General features: G+C 65.5%; 1 protein-coding gene across 2 annotated transcripts; it reads right to left on the bottom strand.

Moving 5' to 3' along the window:
• Nucleotides 1–688: 688 nt before the first annotated feature.
• On the bottom strand, nucleotides 689–11,152 carry SESN2 (sestrin 2). Of its 2 annotated transcripts, XM_075522620.1 has the most exons (10): nucleotides 10,913–11,152; nucleotides 5,409–5,474; nucleotides 4,282–4,479; nucleotides 3,720–3,902; nucleotides 3,139–3,348; nucleotides 2,630–2,780; nucleotides 2,354–2,469; nucleotides 1,876–2,066; nucleotides 1,506–1,650; nucleotides 689–1,421 (listed from the first exon to the last, which is right to left on the bottom strand). In XM_075522620.1, the coding sequence occupies exons 1-10, from the start codon at nucleotides 11,135–11,137 to the stop codon at nucleotides 1,335–1,337; spliced, it is 1,572 nt and encodes a 523-aa protein (XP_075378735.1). In that variant the 5' UTR covers nucleotides 11,138–11,152; the 3' UTR covers nucleotides 689–1,334. The 2 variants fall into 2 exon arrangements, with proteins under 2 accessions (XP_075378735.1, XP_075378736.1); XM_075522621.1 differs by lacking the exons at nucleotides 5,409–5,474; nucleotides 10,913–11,152 and adding an exon at nucleotides 4,644–4,822.
• Between the last annotated feature and the right edge of the window lie 3,646 nt (nucleotides 11,153–14,798).

Raw genomic sequence — 14,798 nt, 5'->3', positions numbered from 1 at the left:
TCCAAACAAGATCTGTAGCAAAGTCACAGTGGCATTACCATGCCCAGTCAGGAGTAAATACACCCCAAAAAATATAGAAATAACTTAACTGGGGCTACGGTTCAGCAGAAACAAACCAAGAGGGGCCGAGCAGCAGGCAATGCTGCTGGACCCGGACCCACGCTCCAGCAGGGCCAGGAGCGGGGGGTCTCCGGAACAGAAACCTCCCCGGCAACCCGCGCCGCTGCAAAACGCCCTGGCCCACCTGGGTAAAGCCATGGCCAGCCCCCGTCCCACCCCGTCCCCCTCACAGCAGGCAGGAGGGCAGCCACAGGCAGCCCCACACCCCAGCACTGCTCCCCGCCTCAGCCACGAAGGTTGAGGCGGCAGAGATACGCCAGTGGCTGAAAAATGATGGAAAAAAAAAAAAAAGGTGTAAAGCACGCTGCAGGCACTCCTACCCTCCCCCTGCTCCTGCCCCGGGACCCAGGTTAAGAGGCACTTCACATCCCAAATTGCAGGGGGTTCGGGCGGACAGAACGGGGCAGAGCTTAACCCCTCCTGCAGCCCCGCCAGCCCCCATCCGAGGGCTGGGTTGGGGTCCGGCCATGCCAGGGTCCACGGGGAGGAGCGGCGAGGGGCTGCGTGCACCCCCCGTCGCGGAGGGGACGTCCCCATGGCACAGCAGGCACCGAAGGCAGCAGAAACACCCAAGCCCTCCCCCAGCCGCTCGGACCCTGACGTGGGGGGACTCAGCTCGGAGACGAGCGGCACCCAGGGCTGCCCGAGTGGGCGCCGGGATGGCCGGATCCTTCCCACCGCTCCTGCGGTGCCTTCCTTGGGCGCGAGCCAGAGAGGCGGGGAGGGGGTGCCAGGGCAGCATCCCCACCAGCAGCTGCACCTCTTCCAGCACGACGAGACCCCAGGAAGCAGGGACAAAGCCCACGATACCCTCTGGTGATCTTTGGCAGGAGGACAGTCCTCCGCGGCGGCGGCCTTGGTGCCAGGACACGGCACAGAGGTGTAACGCCAGCACTGCGTGGCAAAGGCAGCACCCGCGGGCACCCCCGTTTGGCTTCATTCAGGCTCACCCCAAAAAAAGGCACAGAGCAGTCGAGCACCCCCAGCCCTGCCAAGCCCAGGGCAGCGCTCTGGGGTCTTCGTGGCACTGACGGCTTCTCGGGGATCCCCTCTCCTGGGATGAGGGGCAGGGAAGCCCCCCCCTTTCTTTCCACAGCTCCAGACCCCTTAAGGGGGGAGACAACATTCCAGCAAAGTCTTTAGGGTACCAGCTCCCCCCTGGCCTTTCCCCCAAACCTGGGGCAGGAGGAGGAGGAGGAGGGAGCAGAGGTTGGTCAGGTCATGTAGCGGGTGACAGCTCGCAGGGCGTAGAGCAGAGCCGCCTGCATCCGAGCCTCCAGCAGGAGCAGGTTGATGTGCACCTATGCAAGGAGAGAGGGGTCAGGGCATGGGGGGCTCAGCACCCCCCCCGCACCCTGCCAGGAGGGGAAGGGATGGGGCAGCACCTTCTCCGAGTGCTTGAAGTGTCTCCAGAACTGCGTATACATCCGCTTGGTCGTCTTCTCCGGGTAGCAAGCCACTGTCTTGATGTAGACCTTCAAGCTGCGCTCCAGGAGCTGGTTCACCTCCCCATAGTCGTAGTCGTCGTAGCTGGGGGAGAGAGGAGGGCGAGTTACTCCAGGCACAACCCCTGCCCATTCGCACCCCCCGGGGTCTTTCCAGACCTAAGCTGTGCCCTCCAACAGCATCGCTTTGCCTTAGTCTAAGCAGCAGCAACCGTCTCGCCAAGACCGGGTCGCAGGCTCCCAGGTTAGACCCCCTCATGGGCTCTACCCAAGGCGGAGAACAGGCTCCGGCCACGGCTCGGGGACCTACCGGATGCCGAAGACGCAGTGGACGTAGTTCCAGATGGCTCTGCGCAGCATGGACGTGTCCACGCCGCAGTGCATGGCGATGGTGTTGTAGGTCAGGTTGTAGACAACCTGGAACTTCTCGTCCAGGAGCTGCCCCACGTCGGGGTAGAGGCGGTTGATCAGCGAGTAGCCGTGGTCCTCCCAGGTGTAATCCTGCCGGAGGAAGGATGCTGGGATAGGGGCTCAACAGGGAAACGTGGGGTCCCTTCAAAGCCAGGGACACAAGCTGGGGTCTCCCCCCGCCCCGTGCTGACCCCCAACTATTAGCATCTGGTTGCAGCGCTCAGACAGCTCCAGCCTGGCCCCTTCGCCCTCTGCACCCACGCTGTCCACGACCCTGGGAACAGCCCCGCTGTCCCCCCGCCAGGACAAGCAGGACCTGCCACCCAGCACCCTGCCGCCCCTTCCCCTCCGGCTGGCGCGGGACCGCGAGCACCCACCTGCGCACGGAAAGTGGGGGGTGCCTGCTCGCCCCTCCGCGTGAAGTCCTTGTAGCCGAACTCGGGGTCCTCCACGAAGCAGAGGACGTTGGACTGCAGGGAGTGATCCGCAATATCTACAAGGCACCACCGCAGCGGCCGTGAGCGACGCGGCGTGACCCCGGACAGAGCCAGCCCTGCGGCTGGGGGCCTGATCCTGGGCAGATGCTGGCTCCTTCCCCCCCTCCCCTGTGACTTCCCTGGCCCACAGCCAGCTGCACCCCTGCACCTCCTCACCCGAGGGAGCGACCAGCAAACTCTCCGTCTTCTCCAGCTCAAAGCGCGTCGCCATCTCCTCCTGCGTGACGCCCTCCTCCTCCAGCTGGCTTTCCTGCAGAAGCTTCATCCTCTCCATCAGCACCTCCACCTCCTGCATGGCGTCTTTGCCCTGGCAAAGCAGAGGGCAGAGTCAACCCTGCCCCAGGCCGAGCGAGGTTGCAGAGGGGTTGCAAGCCCAGAGCTGCTCTCAGCTCTGCCGTCGCTTGCAGCAGCCCCAGGGCTGCTCTAAAGAGCGTTTGCCTCCGGGTTTGTCCCTGCCCAGACCCCAGCTGCTCCCCAGCCTCATCCCAGGGACGGAAGCCCCGCAGAGGATGCCACCGCGCAGCCCTAAAGCATCCGCTGTTCCCAATAAAAGGCCTCGGGGTAATTCCCAGGGGAAGCACCACGAAGCAGTCCAGCACCCCCCAGCGCCCTCCCTTCCCACCCCACACCCCCGCCCCTGCAAGGCAAAGCCCCCCCCCCCTTACCCCAGAGCCCCCCACGCCGTCGTCAGAGGCAGGGCTGCTGTCACTGTGGGGCGAGGGGGGCCGGCAGCCGTGCTCCCCATCCTGGTCCTCCTCGGGGTTGATGCCGCAGCCGAAGACGAAGGAGGCGAGCGAGTGGTAGTGGGTGAGGAGCACCAGGGCCTGCACCAGCTCCGCCAGCGACCAGCTGTTCTCCCCCGTCTTCAGCAGAGCCTGCAAGGCACGCGGGGTCGCAGAGACCCCTCCAGCCCCCCGGCGCGCTCTGCCGTACCCCCCCACGCACCCCAGAGCCGGGGCAAGCCAAGGGCAGGGAGACAGGAGGGTCTTTGGGACGTGCCTCCCCTACGATCCAGCCGCTGGCGGCAGGACGGTCCCCGGCCACGGGGGACAAGTCACCCCCTCCCCATCCACGGGGAGCAGCACAGACCCTGCCCTCCAGCTGAGAGACTCCCTCAGCCCTGAAAGGGTTAAACCTGGGGGGGGGGGGGGGCTTGTGCAAACAGGGATGTGGCCCCTGGGGTCAAGCCCCCCAAAACCAGAGCGTGTTTTGGAGGGGGCTCTGCGCCGGCAGCATCAGCTCTCACCTCGATGTGCTCCTTGGTGATGAGCCAGGGCCGGTGCGCCAGCAGTTTGTTGATCTCATTGAGGTTCCTGAGTTTTTGGGGGGCACAGTGCAGCCCCTGCAGCCACGCCGGGTTGCCCCCCACCTGCAGGAACTCCCCCATGTGCAAGCCCACCAGGTAGGAGCACTGGTGCCGGGCTGCTGCCTGTGGGGAGAGCCGGGCGGTCAGCCCCCGGCACCGGCCAGGGGCCCCCACAACCCTGCTACAAGCCCTTGGAGAAGCCAAGGCAGGGAGCCACCCCCCCCCCACATCGCCCTTGGAGGGTTTTCCCTGGGGAGGAGAGTCCAGACGGGGGTCTCTGCCCCCCCCACCGTCGATGCCGGTCCCCAGGGGCCCTGGAGGGGAGGGGTGCTGGGGTGGGCACCCTGGGTGGGCACCACAGGACCAAGCCCAAAGGGGCTTGCAAGCCTCTGGGACCACAGATCGGGGCGGGGGGGCTGTCTCTGGGGTCCCAAACGCCTTCCTGCCTCCAGGAGAGGTGCTGGGACCACACCCCCGCCCCCCACGGGACCCCCATCCTCACCATGATGGCGATGTAGTGGCGCTTGTGGTAGGGCAGGGGCCCGTCCATGCGCAGCAGGAGGTACTGGGTCTTCCAGAAGCTGCTGAGATACTGGGGGTGCAGCCCCATGACCATGGTGATGTTGTCCACCCTGCCCGCCGAGACGAAGGCCTCGATGAGGAGCTGGCGCCGGCTGTTCTCCGCACCTTCCTGCAGGATCTGCCGGGATGGGGAGAGGAGGGCGGTGAGGGGCTGCGTGCCGCAGCCCCCCGCTCTTCCCAACAGCCCCCCTAACCTAGAGGGACGCCCCTCCCCATCAAGCACCGGTGGCCAGCAGGACCCAGGCATCCAGGAGTCCCCATCCCACCGCATCGGACGCTCACCCCGTCAGAGGCGCCCAGCCCCGCTGCCCTGTACGGACACCGCCGGCGGCCCCCGCTGCCCGTCTCCCCCCTCCCGGCCCCGGGGGGCAGGGGGTGACGGGGTGTCTCCATGCCGGACCCCGCGCAGCCCGGCCGGCTCAGCCTGCGGGCTGGGTTGTTTATTTGAGCGCTGGTGTGCAGCGGGGAGGAGATGGGGCTCGGCCCCCCCCGCCCCCCAGCCTCTCCACCCCCGCCGGGGTGACGAAACTACGGCACTATCTCTGCCGAAGGAGGAACCATCTGGGACACCGACGCTGGGTGCCGAGATAGGGCTGAGGGTGCCCTGGGGATTTCAGGGTGCAGTTTTTGAGGGGGCAGGGCAGGGCGGGACGGGGGCTGCCTTTGCAGCACAGGGAAAAGCCAGCTGTGTTTGGATGAGTGGGGAAACTGAGGCACGGGCAGGGACTCGGGGCAGGAAAACACCAGGGTGAAACAACACAACTGCTCCCCCCATCCTCCAAAACAAGACACACACACACACCCCACCACCACCACCACCCCCCCCCGCCACAGGGATATCCCCTGGCTGGGTGACCCTTCCCCATCCCAACCCTCCCTCCCCAGCAGCCTACCCCCACCCCAGCTGGGCACGAGCAACTGGGGTGGGAGGGTGGGAATCCTTCCCTTAACAGCCCCCCCGTCCCCCCCACCCAGGGCGGGGAGGGGTGGAGGAGCCCCCCAGCAGGGAGGGACGCACCCACCCAAGACCACCCCCACCGCTCTTACCTCTCCCGGGGGGATGAAGGCGCTGGGGCCCTTCCCCAGCTGCCGGGGAACCTTGACCCCTCCGTCCTAGGAAGGCAAAAGCAACGGCTTCAGCCCGGCACCGAGGCAGCCGGGAGCTACCGAGCGTCCCCGGGACCAGCAGCCGCCGGCGGCGGGACAAGCGCAGCGGCACCGGAAGGGGTGACTCAGGCAGCCACCCCACACGGGCCACGGGGCCATCGCCCCCACGCCCTTGCGTCAGGCTGAGCGGCACCTGATGAAATCGGGCGGGAGCGTCGCTCGGCACGCGGGAGGGGTGACACACGGGGACCGTGCCGGGATGCCGGAGCCGCGGCATCGCGCAGGCCGGGAGAGCCGAGACGTCCCTCGCTCCCAGGTCTCGGTTTACCACCTCGGCGGGAAAACACAGGGGAAACCGGAGCCTGGGGGTCCCGTGGGATGGCGGGGGGGGCCCGGGAGCAGCACAGCTCCGGCCACGGCCCTGGCTGCAGCCGGGCGCTGCGGTCTGCAGTCAGCAGCACAAATACAGCGCGCGGGGTTCCCGCTAACCTCCCTGGGCACAAAATGCCGATAAACATCTCCACCAGTTTTGGGGGGTTTTTTTAACCCCAAATCCGTTAACGCAGTTAAGAGAGAAACGAGCCACCCGGTTACAGGTTAGCTGCTGCTCTCTGCACTCGAGGCACGGGGTTCGGCTCCTTTCTGAACCCCCCCCACGCTCCATCTCCCCCCCCAGCTCCCCAAGAGCGAGAGTTTCCATGCTATATTTTCTCCAAGCAGATATTTTTCTCCTCTCTGCTGGCGGGTGGGGGCTGGCTGCACCCAACCGGGGTGCACACAGGGGCAGCGATGGGGATGCCGCAAGCAGAAGCCCCCGTCCGGAGCACAACAGGGCCGAGGACCCTCCCGGCCCCTCCTGCTGCAGGGGTGGCTCGGTGCCCACGGGGACCCCCCCCCCCCCCGCCAGCCCTGGAGCCGAAACGCAGGGATGCGGCAGAGTCCGAATCCACCCCCATCGCACTTTTGCGCCGCAGCGTCCCACCAGCTTGCAAGTTTGCAGTGGTGTAGGGGAAATTTCTCTGCCTCCATCACAGCAACACCCACAGGTGCCAACCGCAGAGGGGGGGACACAGCACCCAGCCCTGAGAGCTAAAATCATCCCCTCAAAACACCTACAGAGAACCCAGAACCTGGGCTGGGGCTGGGAAAAAAGAGGGTGGAAAAGGGTTCAAGTGCTCCCAGCCCTGGGAGGGAGGCGAGGGGGAAGGGGGGCTGGTGTGTGGTCCCCTCAAATACAGGGGGGGGGGACACGGCGCTGGCTTGGAACCAGGACGGAGAGAGGGCAGAGGCAGCAGAAAGAGCATTCGGCAGACGAACGCCCGCAGCATCGCTTCCTCCAACCCACGCTCCGGATACAGGTTCCGGTGGCGGCACCCACTGCCCGCCGCGGAGGAGCTGCTCAGGGCCCCCGCTCCAGGTGGGGAAGCACCGGCCTCCTCTTCCCATTCCCCGCAGAAACCCCCCGGGTCCCTCCGCCAGCAGGAGCCGGGGTGGCACCGCGGGGCTGGGACCCGTCCCCGAGCACAGGCTGCGCTCCGTCACCTCCGCCGGGACTTTTGAACGGGGGCCCAGCACCGGCCGTGCGGGCAGGATGCGAGCCCAGGGTCCGGATCTGCCCGCCCAGGGTCTCAGCCCTCCAGGACGCCCACGAGCACCCTGCTCCATCCCCTGGCACCCGTCCCCAGTGGGGACGCAGCGGTGCCACGAAGAACCAGAGGCAGCAGTAGCCCTGCCCATGGTGTGGGACACGGCCAAGCTCCCACGGCCCGCGCGGAGGGACGCCTCGGCCGGCAAAGACCCGCGCCCTGCTTTGCTCCGGGTGCAGGGAGACACGCGCAGGGCACGCAACGGCTACCGGTCACCCCCGCTTGCACTGCTGGGGACGCAGAGGGAGCCGGGCACCCCGTCCCAGCGGCTGCGGGCGAAGGCAGCGCCAGCACAGCCAAAGCCGCGAGGCATGCCTGGCCCCAGGACCCAAAAGAAACGGCTCATCCCCAGCAGGGAGAGCGGGGTGCTGCCCGCACCCTCTTCGCGACTGGAAGCGGGTAGCCTTGCTCCCGCAGCACCCAGTTACTGGGTGAACCGATGGAAGCAGGAGCTGCGCTGGGGACCATCTGCGAGGCTGCTGCTCCCACGGGACCCGCAGCTCTCGCTGTCCTGGGGGGGACAAAGGCACGACCCCCGTTTTATTGCACTCCTCCCTCCCGCGGCTCAGCCAGGCAGATGCTCCCCCCCATCCCGTCAGCCACGCTGCACCAAGGCAATTCCCAGCGACCCCCTTTCTCCCTTCCCCACATCACCTCCCTCCACCCCCGGCTGCCGAAGGCTCCCAGGGGCGGGCAGGCGACGGCCACCCCCGCACGCCCGTCCCGCAGCTGGGGGAGGCACGGGAAACCCACAGCATCGATGCAGGGAAAAGCAAGCACAGCACCCAGCGGCGTTTTCCAAAACCAAGCAGCCTTCCAAAACCAACGGCGCGATCGGGCACACACCTTCCAGCCCATTCGTGACGGGGGAACTCAAAGGGCAGCCCTGCCCCCAAACCCGCTCTCCCCCTGCGCTCAGCATCCAGCATCGCACCCAGCTCCCGGCCTCCTGCAACCGCGCAGAAGAGGCTGCGGCGAGGTGGCAGCGAGGGTCCCGCTGCCAGGATTCACCTGTGGGAGACGGGACATGTCACGGGGGGATGGCGGCAGCAGGAGGAGGGTGCCCGGACACACGAACCGAGGTGCCGGCAGCGGGACGGCACGTCCCACTCTCCAGCCGTGGAGCAACGGGGCAGGGAGCTGCTTCTCCCGGGGGTCTTTTCCGCCGCGCCCTGGGAAGGGATGAGCCCCGGGGCTGCCGCCCGGCTTCACCGGGAGAAATACCCGAGAGCTGGAGCCAGGCACGGCCCAGGCGATGGCGGGCGCCTTCTCCCGCCGGCTGCCTCCAAACCACTACCGAGGTGGCAGGCGCAGCCCGGCACCCTCTCCCGGGCGGGGAAGGGGTGTGGGATGGCACAAGGCGACCACGCAGCAGCTGTCAGCACGGCCACGCGCTCCCCACGTGCCAGGCAGCGGGTAAGGGCACGCCGTGGGCTCTTGCCAGCGCCGGGCTGCAGCCACCCCAGCAAAGCCAGCAGCGCCCGCATCCGCACGCTCCGAGAGCTCCAAGCGTGCGGGATGCTCCTGCCCTGAGTCACCACGGAAGCGAGACTGGGGTGACAGCGGGAGCAGGCTCGTGCCATCGCTGCTCCGGGTGCTGAGCTGGCTCCACGCTGACTCACGGTTTGGGGGGAAAGAGCTTCTTCGGTGCTCCAAGAGGCTCCCCAGGAGGGGACAGCAACGGAGAGACCCCGGCAGGCAAATCCACGGGACGCAGACGGCAGGAATTCCGACCCCAAAGGCAGCGAGGAGCCGGGGAGCTCAGCCCAGCCCGCCCCGCCGCTTTTCGGTGACAGCTCAGGGTGACCTTTGAAGGTGCATTTTAATCTTCCCTACGCAGAGGCTTGGTGTGTTTTGCTGCATTAAGCAATCCTCAGGGGCACCGCGGTTAACCCCCGCTGCGCCAACCTCTGCGTAGCGCCTCACCTCCTGCTTCCGCTGATGGGGAAACTGAGGCACGGAGGCGACGCTCCGACCCGCACCAGCCATGCAACCTGCTCCCAGGCTCCAGCCAGCACGGGGCAGGCGGAGGGTCTGGACAGAGACACCGGGGAAGGAGTTAATCCCCCAGGAGCGGGAAGATGGGTGTGCAGAGCAGCGAGCTCCCCCCGCACTGGTGCCAGTGCTTAGTCAGGTGTTGGAAAATCATTCCCGATAAGGCGAGGTTAAACAAACACCATTGCAGCCACCCAGCAGAGCGGGTTTGCCCCTCGTAACCGTGCTCCTGCCAAAAAAACGGACAGGAGGCCGTCCCTGGGCCGTACCAGGGGGCGAGAGCAGCGCCGGGGCTCGGCCCCGCTGACGCAGAGCCGACGCATGAGTGCAACCCCCTTGGCACAACGCGCCCCGGCCTGACCCGCTCCCAGAAAGCGAACCCAGCTGGCACCAGCAAGGAGGGCAACGGGATCCCCAAATCCCACCCTGCCTCGTCCTGAAAACCCGAAGAGGTTTCACGGGGAAGAGCGGAGCTGTCGCTGAACAGACAGCCCCGCGGCGGTGCAAACCCCACTGCCACAGCACGCAGGAACAAAGCCGAGGCGCTTTCACGGCAGGCGTAAGCGTCCCGGCCCACAGAACGTCAGTGGTACCTGCTAGACATCGGTGGCCAAGGTCTAAGGCATCCCCACCGCTGCCGTCCTGCCCTCAGCCTGCTCCAAAGCGCCGATTTCAGGCTTCAGCTCATGCCAGGACAAGTGCCGGAGCAGCACCGCTGTCTGGGTTCTTTCCCACCCACTCTCCCGGGGTTTCCAGCTTCCAGCCCGTGTCAGCAGTAACCGTCCCTGCAGCTACGCCGAGGTGGCACGGCTATTTGGGGAGCCACCGACTCCCCGCAAGCAAAGCCCCAAAGCTGCAGAGCAATCCCGCTGCCCCTGGGGAAACCTAAGGGAAGGGGAACGCAGCAACGAGAGGAAAAACTGCCGATGTTTTTTTCGGAGGGGAAAATAAGCCTTACAAATAGAGGCAATTCCCAGCTTTTCGGGAAACTCAGCAGGTTGGTGCACTGAAGTTGCAGACGGGTCCGATCGGCTGGGAGGGACGGGGAGGTCCCGCAAAGCTCCACGGACACCTCAGGACTCCAGTTTTGGACACTGGGCTCCAATGCAAAAGCCCTGGGCGATGTGAGAGGTTACCCAGACCTCTGGCTTAACGGGGACATCGGAGAGATCCCATGCCCAGCCCGGGAATGGCAGCACGAGCCAAAGGACCGGACAGAGACCCCGGAGTCCCCCAGCCTCCCGCCAGCTCCGCACCACCTACCCCGGTGGGAATGCCCCATCCCAGCCCCTGCCTCAGTTTCCCTTCGCCTCCCGGCCCGTGCCTGCCGGCAGGACCTCTGCTCGGCTCCCACACGCACCGCAGCTCCCGGCGAGTTTGGGAGAACCCAAGATCTCCCCACGCAGCCATCCCGATGTCCTCCTGCCAGCACAGGGCCACCCCACCCCCAGGAGCCCTGGGCGGGCTCCCAGCACCCCAGCCTGCTCCTGCACCCCAGCACCCTTATTTTTAGGCTCGCTGCAAAGCAGATGAGCAAGAAGGTTATTTTTGCAGCCCGGCCCCTGCTCCTCCACCCAGCCCGACGTGTCCCTGCTTCTCCCCTCCCTGCAGCCGGCCAAGGAGGGGGGACGGCCCGCGGGCGGGGGGGGGGGACGGACACAGCGGTCCCGGGGCGTGGGGACACCCCCAGCCCCTCCCCGAAGGACCCCCCGGGGGGGCTGCACGGCGGCAGCACCCCGTCCCATGCCGGGGGGTGCAAATCGGGAGCGCCTCGGGCAGGCGAGCACCGAGCCGAGCCCTTACCTCGCCGCCCCGCCGGGCCCCGCAGCCCCGGTACTCCTCCAGCCCCGCGGGGGAGCACGGCGAGCCGGCCACCAGCATGGCAGCGCGGGGGCTAGGCGGCGGGCATGGCCCCGGACCCCCCGGGCTGTGGAGCGGCCCCGGGCGGGGCGGGGGGGGTCCCCGGACACCCCCGGGCTCTAGAACGTTCCCGGGCTCCCCGGCGCCCCGCGCCCGCCCCGCTTTCATAGAGCGGCGGCGGGAGGGAGGGGCCGGGAGGAAGCCACGCCCCCGGCCCGGTTCGACCAATGGCAACGTGCGGGCGGTGCCAACACGCACCCGCCAGCCAATAGGAAGCGGTCGCGCAGGGGGCGCTGGGGGTTGTAGTTCGCCGCCCGTCCCTGCCGGTGCCGCGGCTTGAGGCCGCCGGGCGCGCACCCCGCGGGACCCCGGGCCTGCAGCGACGTGAGCCCCCGCCCGCGGCCCGGCAGCCCGGCGGACACCGGCCCGGCAGCCCGGCGGACGGGGCCGGCCGAGGGGAGCGCCACGGGGGGGGTCTCGCACTCCGCGCGTCCTCTCCGCGCCGAGAGGAAGGGCGGGATCCCCCTGCACAGCCCTGCCTCGGCGCTGTCCCGAGCCTTTGGCGGTGGGAGTCACGGAAAAGGTCACCTGGCGCCCAAGGGAAAAGAAACCTGATGGAAACGGCAGGCGAGGAGCCTGCGCGCGTTTTCGGGCAGTGGTATTTGTCCAAAATCGCTCAGCCGCTCTGCTCTTACCTTGTGCGCAGAGCCTGTCCCGTGGCTCCCTGCGGCCATGAGCGACGGCTGCGTCCCCCCTCCTGCCACCCCAGCGCACCCCGAGGCTCCCCCCGGCCTTGCACGGAGCAGTTTGATTTAACCCGGTGAAGAAGAGCCCCAAGAGCTGCAGAGCAGCTTTCCCCTCCCATCCTCTACAAGACGTACAGCCCGGGGCCAGCTCCCGTCCATTTGAATAATAAACACCAAACCCAATAAAAGAAGGTGAAAGAAGGATTAAAAAAAAAAAAAAAAAAAAAGAACAACCCACCCCACAACCGCAGGCAGCCCCAGACAGCAGCGCTGATAACAATCTGCTGCTGCTTGACGGCCTGCACATGGCAAAGTCCAGCGAACAGGAGTCGCTGCACAAACAACTCGGGTTTTGCCTGGCAACAGCCTCCTCCGGCTCCGGTCCTGAGCTCTGCCACTTCAGCGAACATGGCAGCGCACCTCGGCGGCGCGGTGCCGGCGGCACGGCCGACGTGCCGTGGCGCGCTCGCTGCTGCACCAGCCTCTGCGGGGAGGGAGGACAGAGCGAGAGCCTCGCTCAGCTGCTCCTCGTCCTTGTCCCCTTCTCGGTGCACCGCAGCCTGCAAACACCCGGTGCTATTTTTAGGGGTGTTTTGCAAACGCGGTTCTGCACCCAAGGTGTGTGGTCTGGGCGGCTCTGGCCACCCCGAGGTGTCCAATTCTGTATTTTGCACTTGTGTCATTTGAGAGGAACAATTTGGGTTTTTAATTGCTTCTGGTCCGAGGTCCAGGTCGTGCCTGCTCCGAGGGGAACCTGGCCCCATGCTCCCCTGGGGCCAGAGATGCTGTTTCAGCCCCTGTCACCCCGGTCCAGCTCCATCACCTGCTCCTTTGGCCCCGTCACACCCCGCAGAGGTGCCCAGAGCTGCCTTACATGGGGCAAAAGCCAAGACGCTGCCCGGTCCCCGGCCAGCACCGGCGCTGCAGCTACCTGAGGCCACGAGCTCTGCGTTTGTTCTGGCTGAACACGTCAGCCTGGAGATGAAAAACCATCTCTTGCTTTGCAGCGGTGAAGGCAACACGGTGTAAGCAAAGCAGAGGCAGGGGCTGCCTCTGTTCTCCCCTTTCTGCCCCCCAGAAAGCTCCGGACATGACAGGGACAGGCTGAGATGGAGCCGGGACCCCAAGGCTGTGGGTGTGCATCAGGCGGTGGTCCAGCTGGAGATGCTGCCAAATATTTAATATAAATATATCCCATCAGAAGACACCGAGGGCTGTGCCAGAAGGACATTTGCCCCGGAGCCGGCAGGGCTGGCCAGCGCCACGGCCCCTGCGTGCAGAGCAGGGGCTGGAGGGGCCGAGCACGGCCGGGCGGCCGCAGAGCTGGGCAGGCACTCGCTCGGCAGTAAGGAGCAGCACGCAATCCCCCATCTGCTCCCCAGCCCCGGGTCAGCCCACCCCGGCTGATTAGAGACAGCCGGCACGTTACCTGCAGCCTCAGCACTTTTCCTGGCCCGTTTGCAACGCTCCTGCCCACGTAGCAGCCGGCTCAGGCTGTCAGCAGCATCTCCCCCCCCGCCATCGACAGCAGCCTGGCAAAAGGAGATGAGCTGCCACCACCTCGGAGCTGCCAGGGGCTCGTACCCTCCCATGCCGTCTGCCAGAAACGGGTGACACCGGGCAGTGCCAAAGCAGCTTCAGCATCTCAAGTCCTTTTGCCCCGCCATCCTCACCCAAGAGCGCTCGAGGTCTCACTTTTTGTCCCAATTTGAGCTCAGCAGTGCTCGTTCTTTAAGGAAATACAACGGCAGGAGGGTCTCTCCGTGCTGGCTCACTCACAGGGGTTTACCTGGGCACACAGCAGCGTTGCAGCTAGGCTCCTTACAATATTCATCGGAAAAAGGGTGGCAAAGGAGAGGCAAAATTTCCTCGAGAGAGGAAACCGAGAGCTGAACCCAAACACCCTGTTTCCAGAAACACCAATCATGGGAAACACGCAACAGCTCAGTAATTATTTAGGGATCGACGGTGCCCTAGTTATCAAGGTGCTGACTGTACAAGTCTGTTGCTGTAGTTTAACAGCACGCTGCAAGAAAGCTAAACAGGAAGGCCAGACCGATTGCTTAAGATAAGTCACCTTAGAGCAAATAGCAAGGTTGGCTGGGGACAGCCGTTGCCTTGTCTGGCCTTCTGGTGCTTCCCCAGCCGGGTGGTTTTGGCCAGGCCAAACCCCGAGGACAAAGGGAAGCAGCAGAGACCTCACAGGGACTCTCTGCAGGGAGCTACTGGGGCATCTGGAGCAGATAAGACGCGCACCATTGTTTAAGCGTTTCCTTTCTTTCATGCTCTGCTCCTGTCCGAAGACTGGGGAGCTGGATTGCCAGCAGGGCTGGTCACCCCACACCTCCCCATTAACAGCCTCCGGTGGGAAAACCCACCGGCACCTGGCTGCGGTGGGCTGGAATAAGGAAGCCCAGATCATTTGCGGGGTGGAGAAGGGAATTCCTCGGCAGCTGCCTCGCCTGGAGCCGTGGAGGGAAGGTAACCCCAACGTGGTCCTCAGCGCCGCAGCACCTCGGGGACAAGAGGAGCTGCAAACGCTCAGGACCTCGCTCCATCAGGGTTTCTGCACTACAAGCAGCTGGATGTGGCTTCAGCAGCATAAACACATTAGAAACAATGGTTTGTACTGGTTTATATTGGCGAGCGATCCTCGTTTCTCTGGAGCCTCTGGGAATATCAGCAGGAGGGAGCTGCTATCCCCACGTGCTCCAGGAACGGGGACGGAATGCTAGGGACTGCTGGTCCAGCACTGGTAAGGACGGGGCTTATGGCCAAAACACCTTTGGACTCCTGGACCTCTAGAGCTTTCCTTTGGAAGAAGGCAAAGGGCAGCTGAGTTTTCTTCATGGAAATCTCAGGCAAATGCTCCATCCCGCAGGAGGAGGTCTCATTCCCCGTGCCAGTTTTACCCCCTTAGCAGATGACTGAGGCCAGTAGGCAACGCTGTAGGTTTCCCACCCCTAAAACCCCGCTTGCTTTCTGCTTTTTTCCCAACTGCCTCTGAAGCACCCTCCGCTTCTCCACGGGCTTTGCAAGGAGCCCAGTTTCCTTGGACAGCTCGATTCACTTCTCTGCCCAGC

This window comes from Mycteria americana, chromosome 21, assembly GCF_035582795.1.
Source record: "Mycteria americana isolate JAX WOST 10 ecotype Jacksonville Zoo and Gardens chromosome 21, USCA_MyAme_1.0, whole genome shotgun sequence".
Taxonomy (NCBI): Eukaryota; Metazoa; Chordata; class Aves; order Ciconiiformes; family Ciconiidae; genus Mycteria; species Mycteria americana.
The sequence above is the reverse complement of the archived record's forward strand: the minus strand, read 5'-3'. Positions and strand labels throughout refer to the sequence as shown.

Coding starts and splice junctions, on each gene's coding strand:
- SESN2 (XM_075522620.1), bottom strand. CDS start 11,137: ATGAAAGCGGGGCGGGCGCGGGGCGCCGGGGAGCCCGGGAACGTTCTA. Junction 2,781..3,138: donor ACGGCGTGGGGGGCTCTGGG/GTAAGGGGGGGG, acceptor CTGCTTTGCCAG/GGCAAAGACGCCATGCAGGA. Junction 2,067..2,353: donor CCCCCACTTTCCGTGCGCAG/GTGGGTGCTCGC, acceptor TTCCTCCGGCAG/GATTACACCTGGGAGGACCA.